The following is a 22,313-nucleotide window of genomic DNA, read 5'->3' on the forward strand; positions in this document are numbered from 1 at the left end:
CATATATGAAAAATATAACCTTTCAATGTAAATTAATTTGATAAAGCATTCTTCTACAATTGCTATTCTTTCCAAGCCTATCAACTAATTAATTCAGGCAAATTAATTGGAGAAGTTTTCACCTTTTACTATTTGAAATTTCTAGCCATTGAGGCAAATTAATTAAATTTATAGATGTTGACCATGTAATGAGGTACTAATATCAGTAGATGACAATTAATTGAGAGCCAATTTATCATTGCAGCTTCGTCACTTGGGAAATGATGAAGTTCACATCATCTGGTCAGAGCACACAAGGGATTATCGCAGGGGAATCATTCCTACAGATTTTGGTGATGTCTTAATCATCATTTATCCGATGAAAAATTGCATGTTCTACATTCAAATCCTCAAGAAACCAGAAGTAAGTATAATTTCATTTTGATTTGCTGAAAGCTACTGTAAAGCATAAATTGAGGTTCATTTTAATCACTGAGCAGCATTAATTTGGCAGTAAGTCTCCCGATTTATTTACAAGTAAAATATCTTTTTTATTGAGTGCACTGCTGTATGAAACCTTGGTTGGCAAGGAATCAGGGGCTTCTGTTTTTGGAATTTCTTATAAGGTTTTCATTGCAGAAGACTTAAATACATTGCACCTGCAATTGCTCTCAGAGAGTTAACAATCTAACCCTATTCTCTTTCCTCATACCATAATACTTGTCACTTTTCAAAATATTGGTCCAGTTAGCTTTCAAAATGTGCACGAATGCTGCTTTTAACAATGTTTCTAATAGGAAGTTTTATCTTTAAAAAGTTGGGTTTCCTAATCACTCTTCTTCTCACTCCGATTTTCATTGGCCAGTCCATATAAAGTTGTTGGTGGGAAAACTTCAGAATAGTAGTATAGATTATAGAAGTGATCATTAAATCAAGGACCAACAAACAACCTGCTGGAGGAGCTCTGTGGACTGAGTAGTATCTGTGGGGGCAACGCAATTGTTAACGTTTAGGGGAGAATTCCTTTCCCCCCACTGATGCTCATTGACCACTGAGTTCCTTCAGTAGACAGCTTGTTGCTCCAGATTCCAGCATCTGCAATTTCATGTGTCTTCATTAAATAAAGGAGAGTCAGTATTGATTTGTTAAACGTCACTGATGTTTAATTAATCTGACTGAAAATTTTTGAAGCAATGGAGCAGGTTCATGAAGGAAATTTGGTGGATGTCATCTTTGTGGGTTTAAAGGAAGTGTCATAAATTCCACATAAATTCTGGTTAGCAAAATTAAAGATTAGCTTTATTTGTCACATGTACATCAAAACATATAATGATATGCATTGTTTGCAATGTGCTGGGGACATACTTCTGTGCCATTGTAACAAGCTCGCAATACAATTGAGGCCTATGGTGGAAACAGACACATGACAATAGGGTCAACAAATAAAGATGATGTTGTAATAAGTACGGTACTTGCTTTTCAGATGAGGAGGGTAGAACAGTAGTGGTTCCCAGGAATCATTGCACAAGATAAATTTTCACAATTTATTGATGAAACAAAGATTGAGGTAACAGCAGACAGTAAAAATGCTCCAAGAAGATGTAATCTGGCAGAATGGGGGAGACAAGTGATATAAAATTTAAGACCGAGAATTAAAGTGATGTACTTTAACATGAAACAAGGGGAGACATTATTGGCTAAGTAGCACAATTCTATAGGATGTGCAGGAATTTTGAAAATAATTGGACAAAATTGATTAAATTCTAATTTGAAATCTCTTAAAAGTTTGCATACTCAAATTAAACTTTTCATTTGCACCAAGTATTTACTCATATCGTAAGTAATTAAATGTAACACGCTTCTCTACAGTTATAGCCATGCGGCCATTAGTAATTTAACACAGCCACTGAACAGGACTGTTTATTTTCTATCGACATGAGAAATGGTGATATATTTGTAGCAGTTCATTATTCTATACAAGTACTTTCAATTTTCTCTTTCTGTAACTGTTATGGTGTTTCTATTGATTCTGTTTGAGTCAAAGATAATAGTAACAAATTTCTTGAGAAATGAGGCAGCTTTGATTCTGCAAAACTATTTTAAAAGTTAACAGTTGCAAGCTGAATTTTTCATGCCAGTGGCATCAAGGTCTGGGCCAACAAGGCAATAGAGCTGAATCTTTAGTTTGTACATGTTTTTTTTCTTTTCAAAATAAGACTAACATTTTGTCTCTTAATTTATCACTAGTTTTATTAATACTATCAGCTTATTAAGTGTTTATATAAGTCCTGAAAATGGTGCTTAAATGTCAGCAAAAGTGGTTAATTGTCCTTTGGCTGAGCTTGGAGCCATGAGGTTACTTGTAATTAAAGTAGCAGCAATGGAGATTTTTTGTAATATTCATTTCCTGGGATGTAGGCATTATTAACAAGACTTGTTTTCTCATGCGTCCCTAATTGGCTTTGGGAAAGTGATATTGAATGAACTAGTGAATATACTCCATTATTGTTGAGCGGAGAGTTGCGAGATTTAGACAACATACATCAGTGAGCAAGAGGTGGATCTATTTTATTATATTAAGCAAAGTTGTATTGTCACCAGATCAGCCTTTTGGAAGAGCATTATGGTCAGTTGATGGCCTTGACCATTTTTTTTCTCAACCATCATGATGCTATCACTGACAAAACAATCTTCTTACAGAAATAATTCAACTCAATACCGGTGGATGATGTGTTGCTGTTTTCATTGTTTAACCTGTCAATATTATGACAGGAATTTTTTAGAAGCTTCATGTGTGATTTTACAGACAGCAAAGAATTAAGATTTGACATTAGGCTAATCTGAAACAGATGAAAGATTATATTGTAAACCTCGTGGTTGCTGACACAGTACTGTTGAAGGAACTGTGGCTATACAATGGCTGATATCAAGGTAAGATACCCATTTATTCCTCTCCATAGCTGCTGCCTGACTTGCTGATTTTGTAGGATTTTTGCTTAACTTACCTAAAACCGAACTCTTTTACTATGTTATGAGCAAATAAGTTTCACTGAGGTTTTTTTGTTTCTTTTTATTTATTCAAAAAACACAATTGGGGTTCATATGAGAAAGGAGCAAAGAGGTTAAGAAATCAGATTATAACTGGAGAGCTGAAGCCACACCACTAGTGAAGAAAGTGGAAAAGCCTGTGATTTTCGAGGGTGACAGAGGTAGAAAAGGTCAATGTGTGGAAAAACGTTGCCGTAGGCCTCTCACCTTAACATGACTCCTCTAGTTCTAGACTTCCTTGCCCTCGGGGGAAAAAAAATTCTGATTATACATCCTATCTATGCCTCTCATTATTTTGTAGGCATCTAGAAGGATATCCTGCCATCTCCTACATAAGATTAAGCGTAGCCTAGGTAACTACAAAAAAAATACTAGTGAACCTTTTCCACACTCTTTCTAAAGCAATACACACGGGCAGCACCTATGGAAATGAATAACTCGTTGACATTTCAGACTAGACCCTTCCTCAGGTCTGCACTTTTTCTATTGTTATCACATCATATCATAGGACAATGACCAGAAATGTATACGGTATTTTCTAGTCTAAGCAATATTTTCTATAACTGCATCATGGACGTACTAACTTGTATTCATTGTTGCCAGCTATAATCATTTTGATCATTTGGGGGGAATGTGCACTGTTAATGGAAGTGGAGATCAATAAACAAAATGCTGATCATTTTTACCTCTTGTTTTTGAAGCATTCTATTTTGTTAGAAGCTTTACTGGAAAATCTATGATTTTTAAGTTGCATTTGTTAAATAATTGGTGATATGTATGTTCTGAGTAATTTTCACAGGTGGTCATTTAATGTATTTGGCTATATTTTTATCTTTTACCACTTTCAGTGGTTTTTGTCAAATCTCACACCACCCAAGATGAGTTAAGTGCTTTGTTTCTTGTGTTTACAGTAACAGATCATGTTCTCTATACTTTCTGAATATATATATCAATTATTTAACATAATGGTCTTCTTCAACTTTTATTGTAGTGTGTTAAAACCAAGGCTTCACTGCATATTAGTACATTTTTATGTTCTGTGTGTTCCGCTCATATCTTTTGGGTGTTCTAGAAATGGTGACTCTTGTAACTTAAATAATCTAAAAGCCTGTAGATTCAAAATAGTGTTGGCAAAGCCAGAACAGCATGTTGAGTTGACATCAAAGATTCCTCTCCCTCACACAGAGCAATGACGAAGAAGTGAGGAATGGTGAAATTTCCCAAAGACCTGTTGATCTGGAAACATTAATGACAGTACTGAAGAATTTACTTATTCTGTATCTTTGAAGTCTATTGCACTAGCCACATGCACAGTGAAATGCCGTTGAAAAAGTATATGTCATAATTAACCCAAGTTTGCGTAATGATTCTTTGCAAAGTCAGAGTCTATTCTCACGTGCACAAGTACAAGCATGCAATGAAAGTCTTACAGCAGCATCACAGGCAGACATACTTTATTGATCCTGAGGGAAATTGGGTTTCCTTACAGCTGCACCAACCAAGAATAGTGAAGAAATATAGCAATATAAAACCGTAAATAATTAAATAATAATAAGCTAATCATGCCAAGTGGAAATAAGTCCAGGACCGGCCTATTGGCTCAGGGTGTCTGACACTCTGAGGAAGGAGTTGTAAAGTTTGATGGCCAAAGGTGGGAATGACTTCCTATGATGCTCAGTGTCACATCTCGGTGGAATAAGTCTCTGGCTGAATGTACTCCTGTGCCTAACCAGTACATTATGGAGTAGATGGGAGTCATTGTCCAAGATGACATGCAACTTGGACAGCATCCTCTTTTCAGACAACACCGTCAGAGAGTCCAGTTCCACCCCCACAACATCACTGGCCTTACGAATGAGTTTGTTGATCCTGTTGGTGTCTGCTACCCTCAGCCTGCTGCCCCAGCACCCAACAGCAAACATGATAGCACTGGCCACCACAGACTTGTAGAACATCCTCAGCATCATCCAGCAGATGTTAAAGGACCTCAGTCTCCTCAGGAAATAGAGATGGCTCTGACCCTTCTTGTAGACAGCCTCAGTGTTCTTTGACCAGTCCAGCATTAGCATTAGATATATATCATTCACAAGAAAAACTTGTATAAATTATATGAAATATTGCAAAAAAGAACACACTTAGAACACAAAATTTCCATTGTAGTGCAAAATAGTCATAGTATTGCTGTGGTAATGGTTAGGGTTGCAGTTTGATTCAAGAGCCGAATGTTTGAAGGAAAGTGGCTGATGTTGAACTCGGTGCTGTGGGATTTCAGGCTTTTGTACCTCCTTCCTGATGGTAGCTGCAAGAAGTTATCATGGTCTGGATGATGGATATCTTTGATGCTGGATGTCACCAACTTACTGTCTGGGGGAGAGAAAATGTCCAGGGAAGGTGGGGGTCATTGATTAAGCAGTATTCATTTGGGTAGAATGCTTTCTATGATCTATCTATAACAGTTCGTGAGGGTCAAAGGGGACATGGAGGTAGAGATGCTGTTATGCTTCCTTGGCCATGCCGTCTATGTGATTAGATTAAAACAGGCTATTGGTAATGTTCACTCCTAGGAACTTGTAGCTCTCAATCCTCACGACCCTCAGCACCATTGATGTTAACAGGTGCACGTGCACAACCTCCTTTCCAATACTTTGTAAACAGGTCTTTTGTTTTTGCAATATTGAGGGAAGATTGTTGTCGTGACTATCTACCATGATGCCTATTTTCCTCCAGTATTCTGGCTCATCATTATTTGAGATTCAGCTCACTACAGTGGTGGCCAGTGATATAGTTACAGATGTGTAGATGGATTTAGAGCAGAATCTGGCTAAACAGTCATGAGTGTATAGGGAGTAAAGTTGGGGTCCAAGGACATAGTCTTGTACAACACCAGTGCCAAGAATAACCACAGCAGAGGTGTTGCCACTTGTCATTACTAGTTGTAGTCAGTCAGTGAGGAAATCAAGGATCCAGCTGCAAAGAGTCCCAAGTCAAGGAGAGTTAAGAATGAGTTTCTAAGGCATTGTAGTATTGAAGGTAGAGCTGTAGTCATTAAACAATAGTTTCATATCGCCGTCTTTACTGTCCATATGTTCCAGACATGAACGTAAGGCTAGGGAGATGGCATCTGCTGTGGACCTGTTTTTTTAATTTAACAATATGCATTTGCTGTCATTCAGCTGAACTACGTAAGTTTTCAGTATTCTAATATGTAATGAGTTTAATGTCATAATGTTTGACTGTATTTTCCAAAAAATATACTTTTTAATTCTTTAATAGGTTATTCAAGACAAGTCTTAAACTTAGATATGAAAGAAAGATAAAGTGAGCTTTTTGTACACCACACCAAATGAGAGAAAGCATCATTCTCCACTGGCGTTCCACAAGCATTTATCCTTATGTGTTAAAAGATTTATTCCAAGGTTGACTAAGATGAATGAAAGGGAATGGTTAAGAATAATAAATATTGTGAAAGAATTGTGCATATTGTTGTCTTGTGGACTCCATCGTTAAACTGTTTCTTAACCAAGTGGCTTCCTTTATCAAGTTACAGAATCCATGGAAACAGACATAGCTGTGGACAGGGTTTCAAACATGCTGCTTATTTGTTTCACTGATGTTTGTTGACATATTAGATATGCATGGACAAATGTTAAAGCGAAAAATCTTTTTAAATTTAGGCATATTAACATCAGAAGAGTTTTCTGATAAACTAGCTTTTACTTTTGTTACTAATGTCTGCCTTTCTTGTTTTTATTCACTGCTTGGCAACCATGCATTGATTTGCACATTCTTTTGTCTTCATTAATTAAGTGATGCAATTATCATGAACTGCAACACAATCCTCCTCAAACAAAACCTTTTTCAAGAAGAATAGAAAGTCTGCCAATGCAACACGCGTCACAGATGTATGGAGGATACTGAAAACAATAACTGCAAAAGCAGTTTACAGAATGGGGCCAAGAGCGTTGCACAAGCTTAGTTCACTGCAGATGCCACTAGGGACATACTACGGGTTCCCCTGGACACAATGCCATTTAGTGTGCAGTTAGTGAAGTGAAATTAATGCTCAGCCATTTGATATCAAGTTTAAGATTACTCAGACCCATTTTGTCAATAATGTCAGACATAACTAAAATAATTGTAGCACAGAATATTTATGTACAAAGTATATAATGTAAGCAAGACACATGTTGTTTTCTGGCATCTTGTAAGACAGCAATGGATAAGTAATTTGATGCCATTGAGATCATTCCATAGATGGATGTGAATAAAATAAAATTGCTAAATAAAATTTATTCTGTGCTTTACCCTATTCTGCACTAAATGTATGTTTGAATTAACCTGCAAAATATCACTTGTTAACTACATATTATTCAGTGAATTTAATTTCTGATTCAAAATGTCTCTTTTAATTGTCATCAGATTAATTTATCATTTTCCTGTATACATTTATTACAATAATGACATGTCACAAATTTTCCAAAGATCAGGAGCAAATGGTGCTGTATATAATTGACAAGAAGGATTCTTGTTGTATGGTATAAAAACCTGGGCTCAAATCTTTTCACAGCAAAAAAAAGAGCATGCGGCCTCTCATATAAGAAGTGGGAATAGATGCGTGCACAGATTTTGTTTTGTTCCATTCAAAATGTGACCGTAGATTATGTGGTATCAATTGGAAAGAACTGCCCCTGAACTCTCTTTTACTGTGAAGCAATTCAGCTGACGTTTCACTGTATGGTATTCATAAGGGAGTCGGAGTAGAAGCTGAAACCTCAGAGACCCTCTTACAACTATTGTTATGAACTTGAGGAAGGCAACTGTGAAGATGCATGAACAGAAGTTACCGTGTGCATTTTAGACACTTTCTAATTTGATTAAAATTTCCTAGTTTCAGTCAAGATATTCAACCTGAATTATGTTGATGAGAATTGCTTGGAAAGACAGCTGTCAGATGCAGATGTTAAATAAAATGAAATTCTTGTTGAAATTTGCTGCCAAATCTAATTAGAGGAATTCCCTGAGCGCAAGAGTTTTTTTTATTCCTTTTGTCTGCTTATTCAATGACCGTCTCAGTCATCCGGTAGTAATTGCATGACAGAAGAATAATAAGTGGCATTTATTTGTTCAATAAGTCCATGTCCAGATGGAAAAAATTGTGGTTTGAAATACTGATAATTGTCTATAGACTCTCCTTGCATGATACAGACTCTCTTCCTTCCCCCTGAAGTTTTGCAGATGCCATTGCCAAACAAAGCAACTGTGGCAGGAGTCACTGTTTCTTGTAAAATACTATATTTTTCTCTCACTTTACTGATATCTCACGACATGAGTTGGATCCTAAGGTCAGAGATGCATGCTGGAAAATAAGTATCTGAGATAAATTCAATGTTCCCAGTAACAGTTGTCATGTCCACTATCATTGTCCACTTTATGAGATTTAATCTTGTTGCCATGATTGTGCATTGTTGTTTACCCTCCAAAAGATCAGTAAAAGTAGATTGCTTATGCTGTAATTTAGTAGTATTTGTAGAAAATCAAGGAAAGTATTCAATAATCATGTCACAAACTTAAAACCATTTGTTTCTAAATACGTAGCATTACCATTTTAAAATGTAGTTACAGGATCAGACAGTGAGTCATTTGTATTGCCTAGATCAGATTACAATTCCCCTAATCAATGCAGAGTTTACAGATTTGGACAGTTCCTTTCCCAACTGTTAAACTATTTAATATGCTAAGACTATAGGGTGGATAATGTGGTCTATACCAAGGAAGGCGCTAAGTAGAGCTGAAATGGTGCCTTCCAAACTGCTTCAGCATGACTATGGCGTTGGTCAAGCCAAGACTATGCAATGCAACTTCGCTAGGTGATGAATCCCATTTCTTAAGGTTTAAGAAATCCATGTGACTGTTACTTGCAAGTATATCTTGACTATGCATGACTCCTAAGCGGATCTTGTCATTTTACTGCAAAATGTTCATGGAAGATGAAATGTTTTCAGGGATCAGTCTTGAAATAGAATAATGTTAAAAGAAAGAGCTTATATGAATTAATTACTCATTTTATGAATACAGATGTTAGTGTTTAGGGTTTATTGTCCCTGAAGGTGATGGTGTGCTGCTTCCTCGAACTCAAGTAGTCCTCTGGTGAACAATTTCTCAGAGCACTGCTCAGTTGTGAATTGCAAGATTTTGGCTGAGAGGGGTAAAAAAGAACAGCAATGTGATTCCAAGTCAGGGTGATGGGGTGTGCAATCTTGAGTAGGAGCAGAAAGGGGTATTTCCATGTGCCACTGCCTTCATCGGTGTTTGTAAAAATCATGAGTGTACGAGGTGTGTAGTCTTGGCAAGCAACTGCAGTGCATTTCGTAAATGACATATTCTGAAACCGCAGTGTAATGGTAAGGTTAGGGTTGTTAGAGGTGCACCACCTAAGCAAGCTTCTTTATTCTGATGATAGCAAACTTCTTAGCTATTAAGAGAGCTGCGGTCATCATTTTCTGGATAGGATGCTAAAAGGAATTCACTTCCTGCAGGAATATCAGCCTCTGAACTGAACTTGCAGCCTGCAATATTTATGCAGCTGGTGCAGTTGAGTTTTTTATTTTTATTTGTTTCACCTAGGTTTTCTAGTGTCCTTCAACACTTTAAATTAAAAAAAACCTTTTTGTTCAGACTTTTGATCCGCAATCTTACTATTTCTTTATGTAACGTGTCATATTCTGATAAAAATGCACAGGGAGACCAAAGAGAGTGCAGAACACAGCAAGGCCAAGATTGTTGAACCTGAACGTGAGTCTCTTTTTCCATTAGACAAATCTTGGTGCTCAGCAATTGCAAGGTCTGGGATCAATGTTTGGATGCCTTTATAGGGTTTGGGAAGGTTAGGTGAGAAATCAAAATACAGTTTGTGTGGTGCGATACAGACACAGGATTTGTCATTACTTTGGTTGAGGGAGAGGTCTCAGATATGTGGATGCTGGGTCAAACGGATTGAATATTGCTATGCAGGGAGGTTGTTGAAAATTCAAATTTTTTGAAGCATGTCTATGCCTCTTGCATTTGAGCCTGTTCTGCCATTTAATAAAGTCATGGCTAATCTGAATTTGACCTTAACTCTGCATCCTGTGTATCTTTGATAGCCTTTTTTTTATTGAGTATATCTCTATCTCTGCCCTAAAAAATACTCTTAAGACTCTGTTTCCATTGTCCTTTATGAAAATGAGTTCCAAGTTTCACAACGATAGCAATCCCATAAGAATACAAGATAACACTCTGTTATCTTTCCTAACTACTTGCTTTATCTTCATAAACACCCAGATCCCTCTGCACCTTAGAATTTTCCAGATTTTCATCATCTGGATATTCTTTTATTTTCGCCGTCAAAATGAATAATTTTAAATTTTACTCTATCTGCCAGATTTTTATCGCTCATTTAAACTGTCTACATCTCTTGGGAGCCTTTATAAATTCTCTTCATAAATTACTTTCCTACCCAACTTTGTGACATCAGTATATTTAGTAACCATATTTTAGAGCCGACAGATTATTTAAATCATTGTGGAGCAGACTCAATGGGTCAAGTGGCCTAATTCTGCTCCAAAATCTTATAAATTGTAAAATGTTTAGCCCCGTACCAATCCATTGTTACATCGTGCTAACCAGAAATTGACAGATTTCTGGTTAATCAGCCAACCTTCTTTCGATGCCAATCTGTTACCACCCCCATCATGAGCTTTCATTGTCTCTACAATAACTTCTGATATGACACATTATTCAATGCCTTACGTAAATCTGGTATAATTCAACTTCACAAAATAACATTTCACAAAATATCAGGAAATAGTCAAACACGAATTTTCTTTCCCAAAATCATCCCTGACGACCTGTTAGAATGCTCTCAACTATGCATCTTAGAAGGTCAAGAGAATTGATGTGCATAGACCAGCTCTCTTCAGCCTCCTCAGAAAGTAGAGTGACTGGTGAGCTTTCCTGACTGTGGAACTATGAGAGGTTGTACAAGATGTGCACTGTCCAGAGTTTCAGATGGCTCACAGTTTCCACTACTGTGCCACCGATGTGATGAGGTCTGTGAGTGGTGCGGGTTTTCTTGAAGTCAATAACACATTGTGAAACTTTCCTTCATAAAAGCAGTGCCATCCAGAGAACATTGATCTCACACATTGTGGAGAAGGTAATTTAAGAACTCCTGTTAGCAGGCAACTGACCTATGAGAAAATGCTTTAACTTCTGTCAGTTCTGTGGTTCCAGAAATCTTTCTGAATCTGTAGAAGAACTCATCCATAAAGTGGCATGACTGCTGAAGTTGGTGCTTGCATGTTATGTATCACTTGTTCTTTCAAACATAATTAATTGCATAATAGTGTGACCTATATGAATTTTTTCATTAGAACGAATGAGTCCTAATAGTTGTGCTGTTATATGTTTTGTGTAGGCTCCCACATTTCAGGTTCTGCACCCAGCGATTAACTACAAGGAAGCCCTTAATCATAAGTATGCTTGATATGTTTCAGGTCCCATTTTTTGGTCCCCTCTTTGATGGAGCCATTATAAATGAAAAACTTCTGCCAAGTCTCGTTCGTGCCACAGGCATCAATGCTAGCCGAGCTGTGAAGTGTCTCATACCCCTGTACCAGAGCTTGTATCCTTTTTCCTTCAAATACAATGCCGCATGGACTTCATTAAGGTTTGTTTTGATTTACATAAATGTATTTTTCAAGTAATGTCATGTTCCTGTCAATATGATGTGGCTGTTTATTTGTTCATGATATGTGAACCGATTTTGTGAACCACTTGAATAGATTTTAGAATTAATCTCACATTAATAAGGGCATGTTTAGAAATGTGTAATTTGACAACAATCTTGCATCCCATGGTTATTCTAAGAAGAGTACAAATATAAGAGAGCTTGTGTTTGGTATTGTAATATTGCACTTGTTTGCTGATTTGCTCAAGGTTTGCTGATTTGAATGGGAAATTATCCTGAGACGATATTCATAATGGAAGAAATGGGTGAAATTAGCCCTTTTATAGAGGTCAACTTTCATTGTGGTTTCCAGAGTGTCAATGAATTTTGTTTCCTTGTTAATGAATGAGAGTTAATGAACTGATGTTGTTAAATAAAGAATCAAGGTAATTTTACCACGTTGACATTATGAGGCACAGTTGCATTGCTGCACAGTTTTCCTTGAACATCCCGCAGGCTACTTTAGTGTGTTTCCAGTGCACGATATGAAGAAGCAATATTTCATGCTCATTCAGCCTATTAAAAAAACAAATTGAGAACTTCAGCTCAGCAAATTAAATAATATCCATACAACATATTTTTAGGATAATTTTAGCATGTTACATAATCTGTAGATACTGTAAAGTTGAAAGTGTCTGTATGATGTATCCTGCCCTTTTCATAATTGATCTCTGAACAAAAAAACACTCCCTCGCTGTGACAGTTCTTATTGCTAGAACTGTAAACTCTGATTACATCTGCACTTGACAGATTAAGGAGAATTTAATCAACAGAGGAGATTAATTTGCATCTCAATTGGAGAGAGGTGAAAGAAAAAAAGGTTACACTCTGTAGCCAGCAGGTTGCAGAAGAAATCTGATAAAACACAAAGCCTACTCTGAATACTACAGCTGAGTGAAGGACAATATGTAAGGATGTGTTACCACAGCAACTTAAATGTTCATTGCTCTTTGTTTACCCTAAAGCGTGCATTGCAGTTGTTTGGGCAAAAAGTCTACCACTGTTAAAATTATGTTTAAAGTGATTTGTTTTCTGTTTATTATCCATTCTAACACCAGAAGGAATCATTTGTAGAAAGGAATTGAGTGGACAGTGCAGATATAGATATGCTGTGGCTAAATCAATTTAATATTTTACTAAACTGTACCAAATATAATCTTATTGTAAAAGAAATAACTTGTTCTTAGTGTGCCACATAAATATGTCGGCGTATACGTTGCTTAATTTAAATTTTCTTTCTCTGGGCAATAAAATTAGTTGACTTGGTGTGGGAAAGATTTCATGTAGAATGAACATTTTTGACAGCATCTCCAAACTAATCCATTACAGTAATTAGCATCACAACAGTATCGAGACGATACAGCTTTCTGTGTAGAAATTGTGATGTTTTTATATATATATATATATCCTTTTATACTGCCCTGAATAGGTATAGCACCATACAACTGATGATCACAGTGAAATTTATTTTTAATTATTTGTGTAGAACTGGTGTAATTGTTTTCTATTTAGTTATTTAAAGTTGATTGGCAGTTTTCGGGGGGGGGGGTGATTTCTATGGACTGCGTACTGCAACCATGCAACTGAAACATCAATTTACTTGTGCAGTTTCTTTTCCACTTTAATTTTTCAACCTTCTGTGACCCACCATATCTGACACTAATCTTCTGATTATGGCATAAGAGAAACTTTAAAAATTTACTGTGCCAGGTTTATAACATTGGCAATAGAATCAATGTAGACTGATCATTGAGGAGTTGTAATAAAATAATTATTCAAGAATAAAGTTTGGAATTAGGACAGTTGCTTCTTGTATACTGGAGCAGGGAGAATCGATAATCCATTAATAGTTCTTAAAATATTTATACTAGTCATTGTGCTGTTCCGCTTAAGTTCTATGTAGTTTAGTAGGTTGTGAATTAAAGTGAACATGGCAATATTGAATTCATCTGCTTTTTGAAGGTTTTGTGGAAGTAGAAATGTGTTGTTAAAGCAATTGCCAAAATAAGAAAACAGGAAAATAGAAGTCTAAGACAATTAATGGAACTTCCTGCACAAAATATGTTCTAGCTCACTTATAATTGTAAGAGTGTTATTTCTTTATATAGAATTGCTACTTGATGCATTTTATTGTTTCAGTTTACTATGTGGCCTTTCAATTAACCCAGGATGTATTTGGAAAGGTTTAGAAGTGCTTGTCATTTGAATTCTGATTAATTTACCAGTGAGACTACTTTCATTAAGTTTGTTTGTTTTTAACGAAAAGTTAATTTTAGCTTGTTTGAGGTAACACCTTTTTCATAAAAATTAAGATGGGATCCGGTGTTGTTACTTTATCAATGTGATCTAATTAGACTTCACTTTTGAACTTCCATGTTGTGACCTTATTCTCAGCTATACACAAAGATTTGAATTAAAATGAAGCTGCTGTGAAAGAAATAGCATTAGCAAATTCCTTTTACAGGTCCCACAACAGACACAAGTGCAACCACATGCTATTACAGTCTGCTGAACGGCATTTACTGTGTGCTGCCATCAAAGAGCAAGATCCATCAGGGAATGCATCCCCCTTTATTCCTGAAGCAAAGGCTGGAGGTTCAATCCCCAGGAGAAAAGCTTAAGCATTTGAACTGTTATAGAAGGAAAGTAGGTGCTTGTTTGGCAACAGCCATCAGAAAACATTAAATTCTGCGGAAGAGCAAGGGCACAGAATTTGTATCTATTTGGATAATCATTTTCAGTTTCAGGCTGCCTCTGGCAAGAATGGCTTCCATTTTTTTTACAGATGTCCCATTAGTCAAAAATAAACAAAATCCTTTCTTTACTAATCATGCCTCCATAATATTTTAATATAGCATCAAAAGCACATAAGACTGATAAGAAAGAGCAATTACTGAAATTGGAAAAAGAGCTACTTCGACAGTCCATAGGCACAGAAATAGGTACATAACGCAGACTTTTGAATTTAATATTATGGGAACTCATTTGTACACACATGTATGTAACCTGGGATGGCCTGCAAGTGATTAATGTTATAAAATTTTGTATTCCTGCATTGTCTATTTATCTACATTGAGAATATTAATAACTTAAATTTGGGTGCACAGCAGCAACTGGTAGCAATCATTTTGGTCATTATTGTTTTACTGAAGACTTAAGTTTCTTGGTTGCAACCAATCGAAATGTTGCAGCTGGGTAGACACTAGCCACAGACCCATTTGAGATTGTTTTGCTGCCAAGCATGATGTAAGAGAAGTACTGAAGCCCAATTTTAGGTTGGGAGGTTTGCTAAGGTAGTTGGGATCAGAAGACCAGTTGTTTGTGTTTGAAATTGAGGCTGGATGGCGAGAAGATTGGCATGTGGGTTCTGAAACAGATGAGATGGGAAGACAACCATGTTGGGGAATATAGGATCTGGATAGATTGGCACTCTTTGTAGAGAGGGGTAGTGGTGTATGGGGTTGGACAGAAGCCAGGAGATGCCAGTAGAATAAGTTCAGTGTGGAGGAAGTAGCCAAAAGATAAATGTTAAGTAATTTGCTCAGCTAATAGTAGTGAAGGGCTATGGAATGATGTAGTTTCCATGTCTCTGATGTGGAAATCATGCCAGGATCATAGAATTGTGACTTGAGAATTGCCTAATCAAATTTAATGGATCACGTGAATTGACCTAGAAATCTGGAACTGGCCATTATTGTATTTCAAATTTAGGGTGAGGGGGTCTGGGTGGGAGATGCAGTGTGGCCTGGATGAAATTGGATAAATCATTACCTCGTAATCCTATTGCTCAACTCCTGCTAGATATCAGAATGGAAGCATTTGTAATGGATGAGCAGCAAATCACCAGCTCCCTTAACATGAGAAACAGCAATAAAGGAATTTCATGTACACAAAGTGAAAGTAAAATTGGTCTGGGATTATCTTATGTGTTCATTTTGATAAATTCTTAGCTGAAAGCATAAATTCCTTCCAATTTGAGTAAATAAACTACTTCATTTCATAAGTGTGTCATTTTTTACCATTGGCATTTTTAATTGGTTAATGATTTTACTTAAAGCACATATTTTAAATTTGAACCAGGACAGAAAAAAAATTAACTACTTAACAAAACTTGCTCCAATTAATTTCACCTGCCTTAGCACTTTATGCTGTATGATTTTGTGTGTGACATTTGTACATAATTTGTCTTTCTATAGATCCAGCTGAGGGATCACCCAAGTGATCACAGCTTTGAGAATTCAGTAAAAAAAATTGTAAGGAAGCTTCCAGATGTTTTCTTGCTGGCAGACACGCCGCTCTGCCAACTGGAATGTGCCTGATGTTTTAGCTCTGTACTTCTACAGTGTATTCAGAAGTTTGACTTATTGACACCTTGCCAGCAAGTCAGAATCTGAGAGAAATCATTTTTGGCCATTTTAGAAAACCATTAAATTTAATGATCTGGTTTTTAAATTGTCAAATGTATATTTGAAGTTCTTTAAGTTCTTAAAAAGTTCTTATACATAGCATGGCTATGTATGCTGTTATCAAACAGTTTCAAGATACTTTGGATTTGAGAGAATGACCAGCATGAGGAGTCCTTTTCTTGAGCTTAACTTCTTCATCACCATCCTATCTGCTCAAACATATTCATCAGATCAAGCAGAAGTTGTCCCAGCAAAAAAAAACCTGTGATCAAACCACCAGGACTAAATTATTCTACTTCAGAAAATTAATGCAAAGCCCAGATGCTACAAAAGATCACCTTGGCATGCTTATGTGTGATATTGAAAACCCAACTCCGTTTCAGACAACATATGAGTTTGATAAAACTAGTCCAAATGTTTGTTTTTTAGTTGCTAAAACGTAGGTGGAAGAGATCTTGTTTTTGCCACGTTTTGGGTTCCCAGTGACTTCTGTTGTTGCAGTCAGGGAACAGTGCTAAAAGTACATTCCATTTTATCAAGAGAATATTGTAAGAAAAGGTGCAATTTGGCCAGAGATACTATTGATGAAAATTATTGTAAGTACAACATTCCAGTGGAGTTTATTTATTTATTGAATTGAATTGACTTTATTTCTTACATCCGTCACATACATGAAGAGTAAAAATCTTTACATTACATCTCTGTCTAAATGTGCAATGTACAATTTATGGTAATGTATAATAGTATGTACAACAGGACATTGTAGCACAGAAATACAATTGTATCAACATGAATTAATCAATCTGATGCAAACACGAGGAAATCTGCAGATGCTGGAAATTCAAGCAACACACACAAAATGCTGGTGGGACGCAGCAGACCAGGCAGCATCTATAGGAAGAAGTACAGTCGATATTTCGGCCGAGACCCTTCAGCAGGACTAACTGAAAGAAGAGATAGTAAGAGCTATCTCTTACTAAGAGATCGTGTGTTAATCAATCTGACAGCCTGGTGGAAGAAGCTGTCCCAGAGCCTGTTGGTCCTGGCTTTTGTGCTGCGGTACCGTTTCCTGGATGGTAGCAACTGGAACAGTTTGTGGTTGGGGTGACCTGGGTCCCCAATGATCCTTCAGCCCTTTTTACACACCTGTCTTTCTAGATGTCCTGAATCATGGGAAGTTCACATTTACAGATGTGTTGGGCTGTCTGTATCACCTCTGCAGAGTCCTGTGATTGAGGGAAGTACAGTTCCCATACCAGGCAGTGATGCAGCCAGGCAGGATGCTCTCAATTATGCCCCTGCAGAAAGTCCTTAGGATTTGGGGACTCATGCCAAACTTCTTCAACCATCCGAGGTGAAAGAGGTACTGTTGTGCTTTTTATACCTCACAGACAATATATACAGACCATGTGAGATCCTCGTTGGTGTGTTTGCTGAGGAACTTAAAGCTGTTCACCCTCTCAACCCCAGATCCATTGATGTCAATAGGGGCTAGCCTGTCTCCATTCCTCCTGTAGTCCACAACCAGCTCCTTTGTTTTTGTGACTTTGAGGGGGAGGTTGTTTTCTTGCTATCAGGGTGATGACTTCTTCTCTGTAGGCTGCCTTGTTATTATTTGAAATAAGGCCAATCAATGTAGTGTCATCAGCAAATATAGTTAGCAGATTGGAGCAGTGGGTGGTGACACAGTCAGGGGTACACAGTGAGTAAAGGAGGAGTCCTGAGGGGCACCTGTGTTGAGGGTCAGAGGGGCAGAGGTGAGGGAGCCCACTCTTACCACCTGCTGGCGATCTGACAGGAAGTCCAGGATCCAGCTGCAGAAGGTAGGGTGAAGGCCACGGTCTCTTAGCTTCTTGTCAAGCCTGTAGGGAATTATGGGCATTTAATGCTGAACTGTCGTCCAAGAACAGCATTCTCGCTTAAGCATCCTTCTTCACCAGATGTGTAAGGACAGTGTGTACAGCTGTGGCTTTTGCATCATCTGTTGATCGGTTGTGTCAGGAGGTGAATTGTAGGGGGTCCAGTGTGGGTGGTAGTATGCTGCAGATGTAGTCCTTGACCAGCCTCTCAAAGCATTTGCTTATTATTGAGGTGAGTGTGACAGGACACCAGTCATTTAGACATGTTACTTTGGTCTTTTTAGGTATAGAAACAATAGTGGATATTTTGAAGCCGGAGGACACTCTACACTGGAAGAGGGAGAGATTATAAATGTCTGTAATCACACCTACCAGTTGTGCCTCACACATCCTGAGCACTGCCTTGGGACGTCATCTGGTCCCTCAGCCTTGCGATTGTCCACTCCTTGGAAACACCTACGTCCTTCAGCATCAGAGATGACTTAAGGTGCAAGTTTCTTCGGCGGCTCTCCTCAGGGGCTCAGTGTCGGCGACATCAAACCAAGCACTAAAAAAATTTAGCTCATCTGGGAGAGAGGCAGTGATGCTGGCAGCACCATTGCACTAAGCCTTGGAGTTTGCGATGGTGTGCAGACCTTCCCATAAGCTGTGTGTGTTGTTGGTGGAGAGTTGTGTCTGGATCTTGCCACTGTATTGTCATTTTGCTACCTTGATGACTTTGCAGAGATCATAGCTGCATTTCTTGAGTTGCTGTTGGTTACTGGCAATGTAAGCTCTGTCTCATGTGATATGTGCTGCTCGCATGGAACTGTTGATCCAGGGTTTCTGGTTTGGATAGACCCTGATTGATTTCTGGGGCAACATCCTCATCACAAAAGATATTCCAGTTGACATCATCAAAGCAGTCCTGAAGCATGGAGACTGATTGGTTGGACCACTAGTTGATGGTTTTAACTATGACCACCTCTTGTACATTGGCAAAAGCAAGATGGAGGAGTGATCCAACTTTCCAAACGGCAGATGGAGGAATGCTTTGTAAGCATTGTGGAAGGGCGATCAGGCAGTTGTGCCACCCAAATATGCTGCTGTGCTGCCTACAGCATCTGGGCCAAGACATCAACATTAATTCATGTGACAAGAAATCGGTGGAATTAGCGCTGTAGAAGAAGAAAGCAGGTTACAGATGGATTTTAGCAGATTTAATCTGAACACATTGAAAGAATTCCTAGTATCTTTTATTGTATGTACTGTCTGCTCTGTACTCAGAGCATTAAATTTACATAAAGCGAAATTGTGTGCAAATACAAGATGACCAAAATGAAAGAAACTAAATGGCTATTGTCAGGCAGCTGTGGTGAAAGTGAGCATGGTTCAGAATCAGGTTTATTATCACAGGCATGTGACGTGAAATTTGTCAAGGTTATATTGTCATAACTAATCAACATAAAACTATACCTACAACTGTAGTATCATCCAAGATTTTGAGGCCATTATGTTACATGATTCCTACACTGCAAAAATGAAAATTTAGAACTAGGGAATAGAGAAAAAATTATATAGAGATGCGTCATGCATGAAGATAATGTTGTGCTTTGGGATTTAGATTCCATGTAAGTTGTCAAGTTGAAGCAGCTTTGATTCAGATCTTTAAAGATGTTGAAGTCAGTGGTGCATATACCTGGTAATCAAAGATACACAAAGTATTAAGAATCATACATTTAAATTAGAATTGCATGGGCAGTAGTGATATGTGTCCCAAAGTGAAATACAGTGCAACATTCTACAGAGAAAAATGAAGGGAGTAATACAGGGATGAGTTCAGTTGGGGGTGGTCAAATGTGCCAAATTGCTCTCCCTCATTCTAACTATGAATGAAAACTAGAAGCATTTAGAATCAATTTTGGAAGCTCATTAAGATTGTTAACACTGATCAAGAGAATTTATTGCAATATGAATTTAATAACTTCACACATGAAATGGTTCAGCTTATTTCCTATTGTGACAGAAGCAAGGAGGATATTCAAAAGATAGAACATAGTTAACCTTGGAAGAGACAGTGTCATGGGATGCAAGCATTAATGATTTGGTACATGGCAGTGTGCTCTTGACCTGTTGATTTTGATCAGCTTTATTTGCATATAATGAGTGGTACAATTCCAGGATTGGTATGGAGAACCGGACAAGGTAGGTTTCCATTTGTTTTCTTACCCTTTCATCTCTGGACATCTGCCTGTTTTTTTTTTCTCTTGCTTAGTCATAGAAAAAGTGCCCCGTGTAATGCTGCAAAAGGTATGATTTGTATTCATTCATCAGTAGTTTGTAGACTTTCCAAAAGATCCTGATTTCATGTTTTTGCACTGCTGTTGCTTAAAGTTGACTTCTGGCTAAAACTGATTAGTGCCTGAAACCTCAAGCCAAACTCTGCATGAAGCTTAATTTGAATGCAAACATAGAACAAAGAATATTCAGTGCAGTACAGGCTCTTTGCCCCATGATGTTGTAGCAACCTATATAGACCTACTCCGTGATCAAATTAACCCTTTTCTCCTAACAGCCCATGACCCTCCACTTTTCTTGCATTTATGTGTATATCTTTCAGACTTTTTGGTGACTCTATTGTATCAACTTCTGCAACTATCCTCAGCAATATGTTCCAGGCACGCACCACTCTCTGTGAAAGAAATAAACCTATCTGACATCTCCCTGAACTTTCCTCCATTCACCTTTAATAGATATCTTCTGGTTTTGGCCATTGTCGCCCTGTGGAAAAGGTGCTAACTGTCCACTCCAGCTGCTTGTAATTTTATACAACTCTATCACATCTCATCCTCCATCGCTCCGAAGAGAAAAGTCCTGGTTCACTCACCCTTTTCCTCATAAAGTGTAAACTGTAGGTGACAAATGGGAATCTTAGTGCAACTTTCCATGTTCCATATTTCCTTACAACATAAAAGGTCATTCATCCCATTGAATCACAGAACAGACCCATTTTCACAATAACTTTTCCTGTAACCTTTTTTTCTCTGCATTTTTATATGAACTCCTCTCTGATTCCACCATTTACTTACACACTTGAAGCTGTCTAGATTTGGCAGTTGATCCACCACTGATGCAAGAGGAAACCCGAATACAAGGTGAATCCTGTAAGGTCATATCAAAAAAATGCAAACTCCACATAGACAGAACCAGAGATTAGGATTGAGTCCAGGTCAGTGGTGCTAAGAGTCAGCAGTTCGACTAGTTACACCATCCCACTGGAGTGAAGTATCATTGTGACGGGTAGAGGAGCTCTTAGGCAAGGTTCAGTGACAAGAGAAGTAGATGAATGTGAGGATGCTGGCTGTGGGAGATCAAAGACCAACAGCAATCCACATTATTGAAGAGCAGGTCGTACTCCAGTAAAATGTAACTTTAATAAAGATTTGTGACTGTTCTCAGCAGTCCTTTATGATAACAGTAAGGACTGCTAATTAGAGCAGCTAAGGGGAAAATGAGGCACAAACTTCAACTATTTGGGGCTGAAGTTGTGCAATGGATTTGATTGGAGGTTGATTCAATTATGAAAACAACTGTATGTCCAGGTGGACGCATCACTTATCCTACTCATGCATAACTCCTGAAGACTATCAGAATGTGACATAAAGGAGGACATTAATATAATTAGAGTGACTGGTGTGTCTTTTTCCTTCCTTCCTGAATTGCTTTCCTTGGAGCAGAAGAAGCTGAGATGTTGGAGGTATACAAAATCATGGGGGCCATAGGTAGCATCAATAGCATAAAACTTCTCACCATAGCAGAGATGTCTAAAATGAGAGCACAAAGCAAGCGCAAGAGGCAAAAGGTTCAGAGGAAATTTGAAAAGCAGCTTTTTTTTTTACCAAGAGTGTTGTTGTAATCTAGAAAGCGCAGCCTGGATGGAAGAGCCAGGAACTATCACAACATTTGAGATGTACTTGGACGAATGCTTAAGACATCAAAGCAGCAAAGGCCATAGACCATGTACTGGTAAATGGGTTTAGTATATAAAGAAATATGATGGTCTGCATGCACCTGCTGTGCTGAAGGGCTGATTTCTGTTCAGTGTGATTCTTGACTCTATGACCCTCTAACCCTCAACATTCAATGCCAACCATGCACTATGAAGCCTTCAGTAAGTGTAAATTGAATGTTGATTGAATCTAAATCAGTTTTAATGGAACCTTATCATGCTCCAACAAAATTAATGACCTAATGTAATGCAGAAGTGCATTTGTT

General features: G+C 37.7%; 1 protein-coding gene across 5 annotated transcripts in view; it reads left to right on the top strand.

Moving 5' to 3' along the window:
* ralgapa2 (Ral GTPase activating protein catalytic subunit alpha 2) overlaps positions 1-22,313 on the top strand; it is a 482,467-nt gene that overhangs the window by 315,057 nt on the left and 145,097 nt on the right. For 3 of the 5 annotated variants that reach the window (XM_059986278.1, XM_059986280.1, XM_059986279.1), the window contains exons 37-38: positions 245-403; positions 11,562-11,689. In XM_059986278.1, the coding sequence (XP_059842261.1) occupies positions 245-403; positions 11,562-11,689 (287 nt within the window). Of the gene's footprint in view, positions 1-244; positions 404-11,561; positions 11,735-22,313 lie in introns of all 5 variants that reach the window. The other 2 variants (XM_059986276.1, XM_059986277.1) reach the window with 1 other exon arrangement.

The sequence above is a fragment of the Hypanus sabinus genome, chromosome 12 (genome assembly GCF_030144855.1).
Source record: "Hypanus sabinus isolate sHypSab1 chromosome 12, sHypSab1.hap1, whole genome shotgun sequence".
NCBI classification, from domain to species: domain Eukaryota; kingdom Metazoa; phylum Chordata; class Chondrichthyes; order Myliobatiformes; family Dasyatidae; genus Hypanus; species Hypanus sabinus.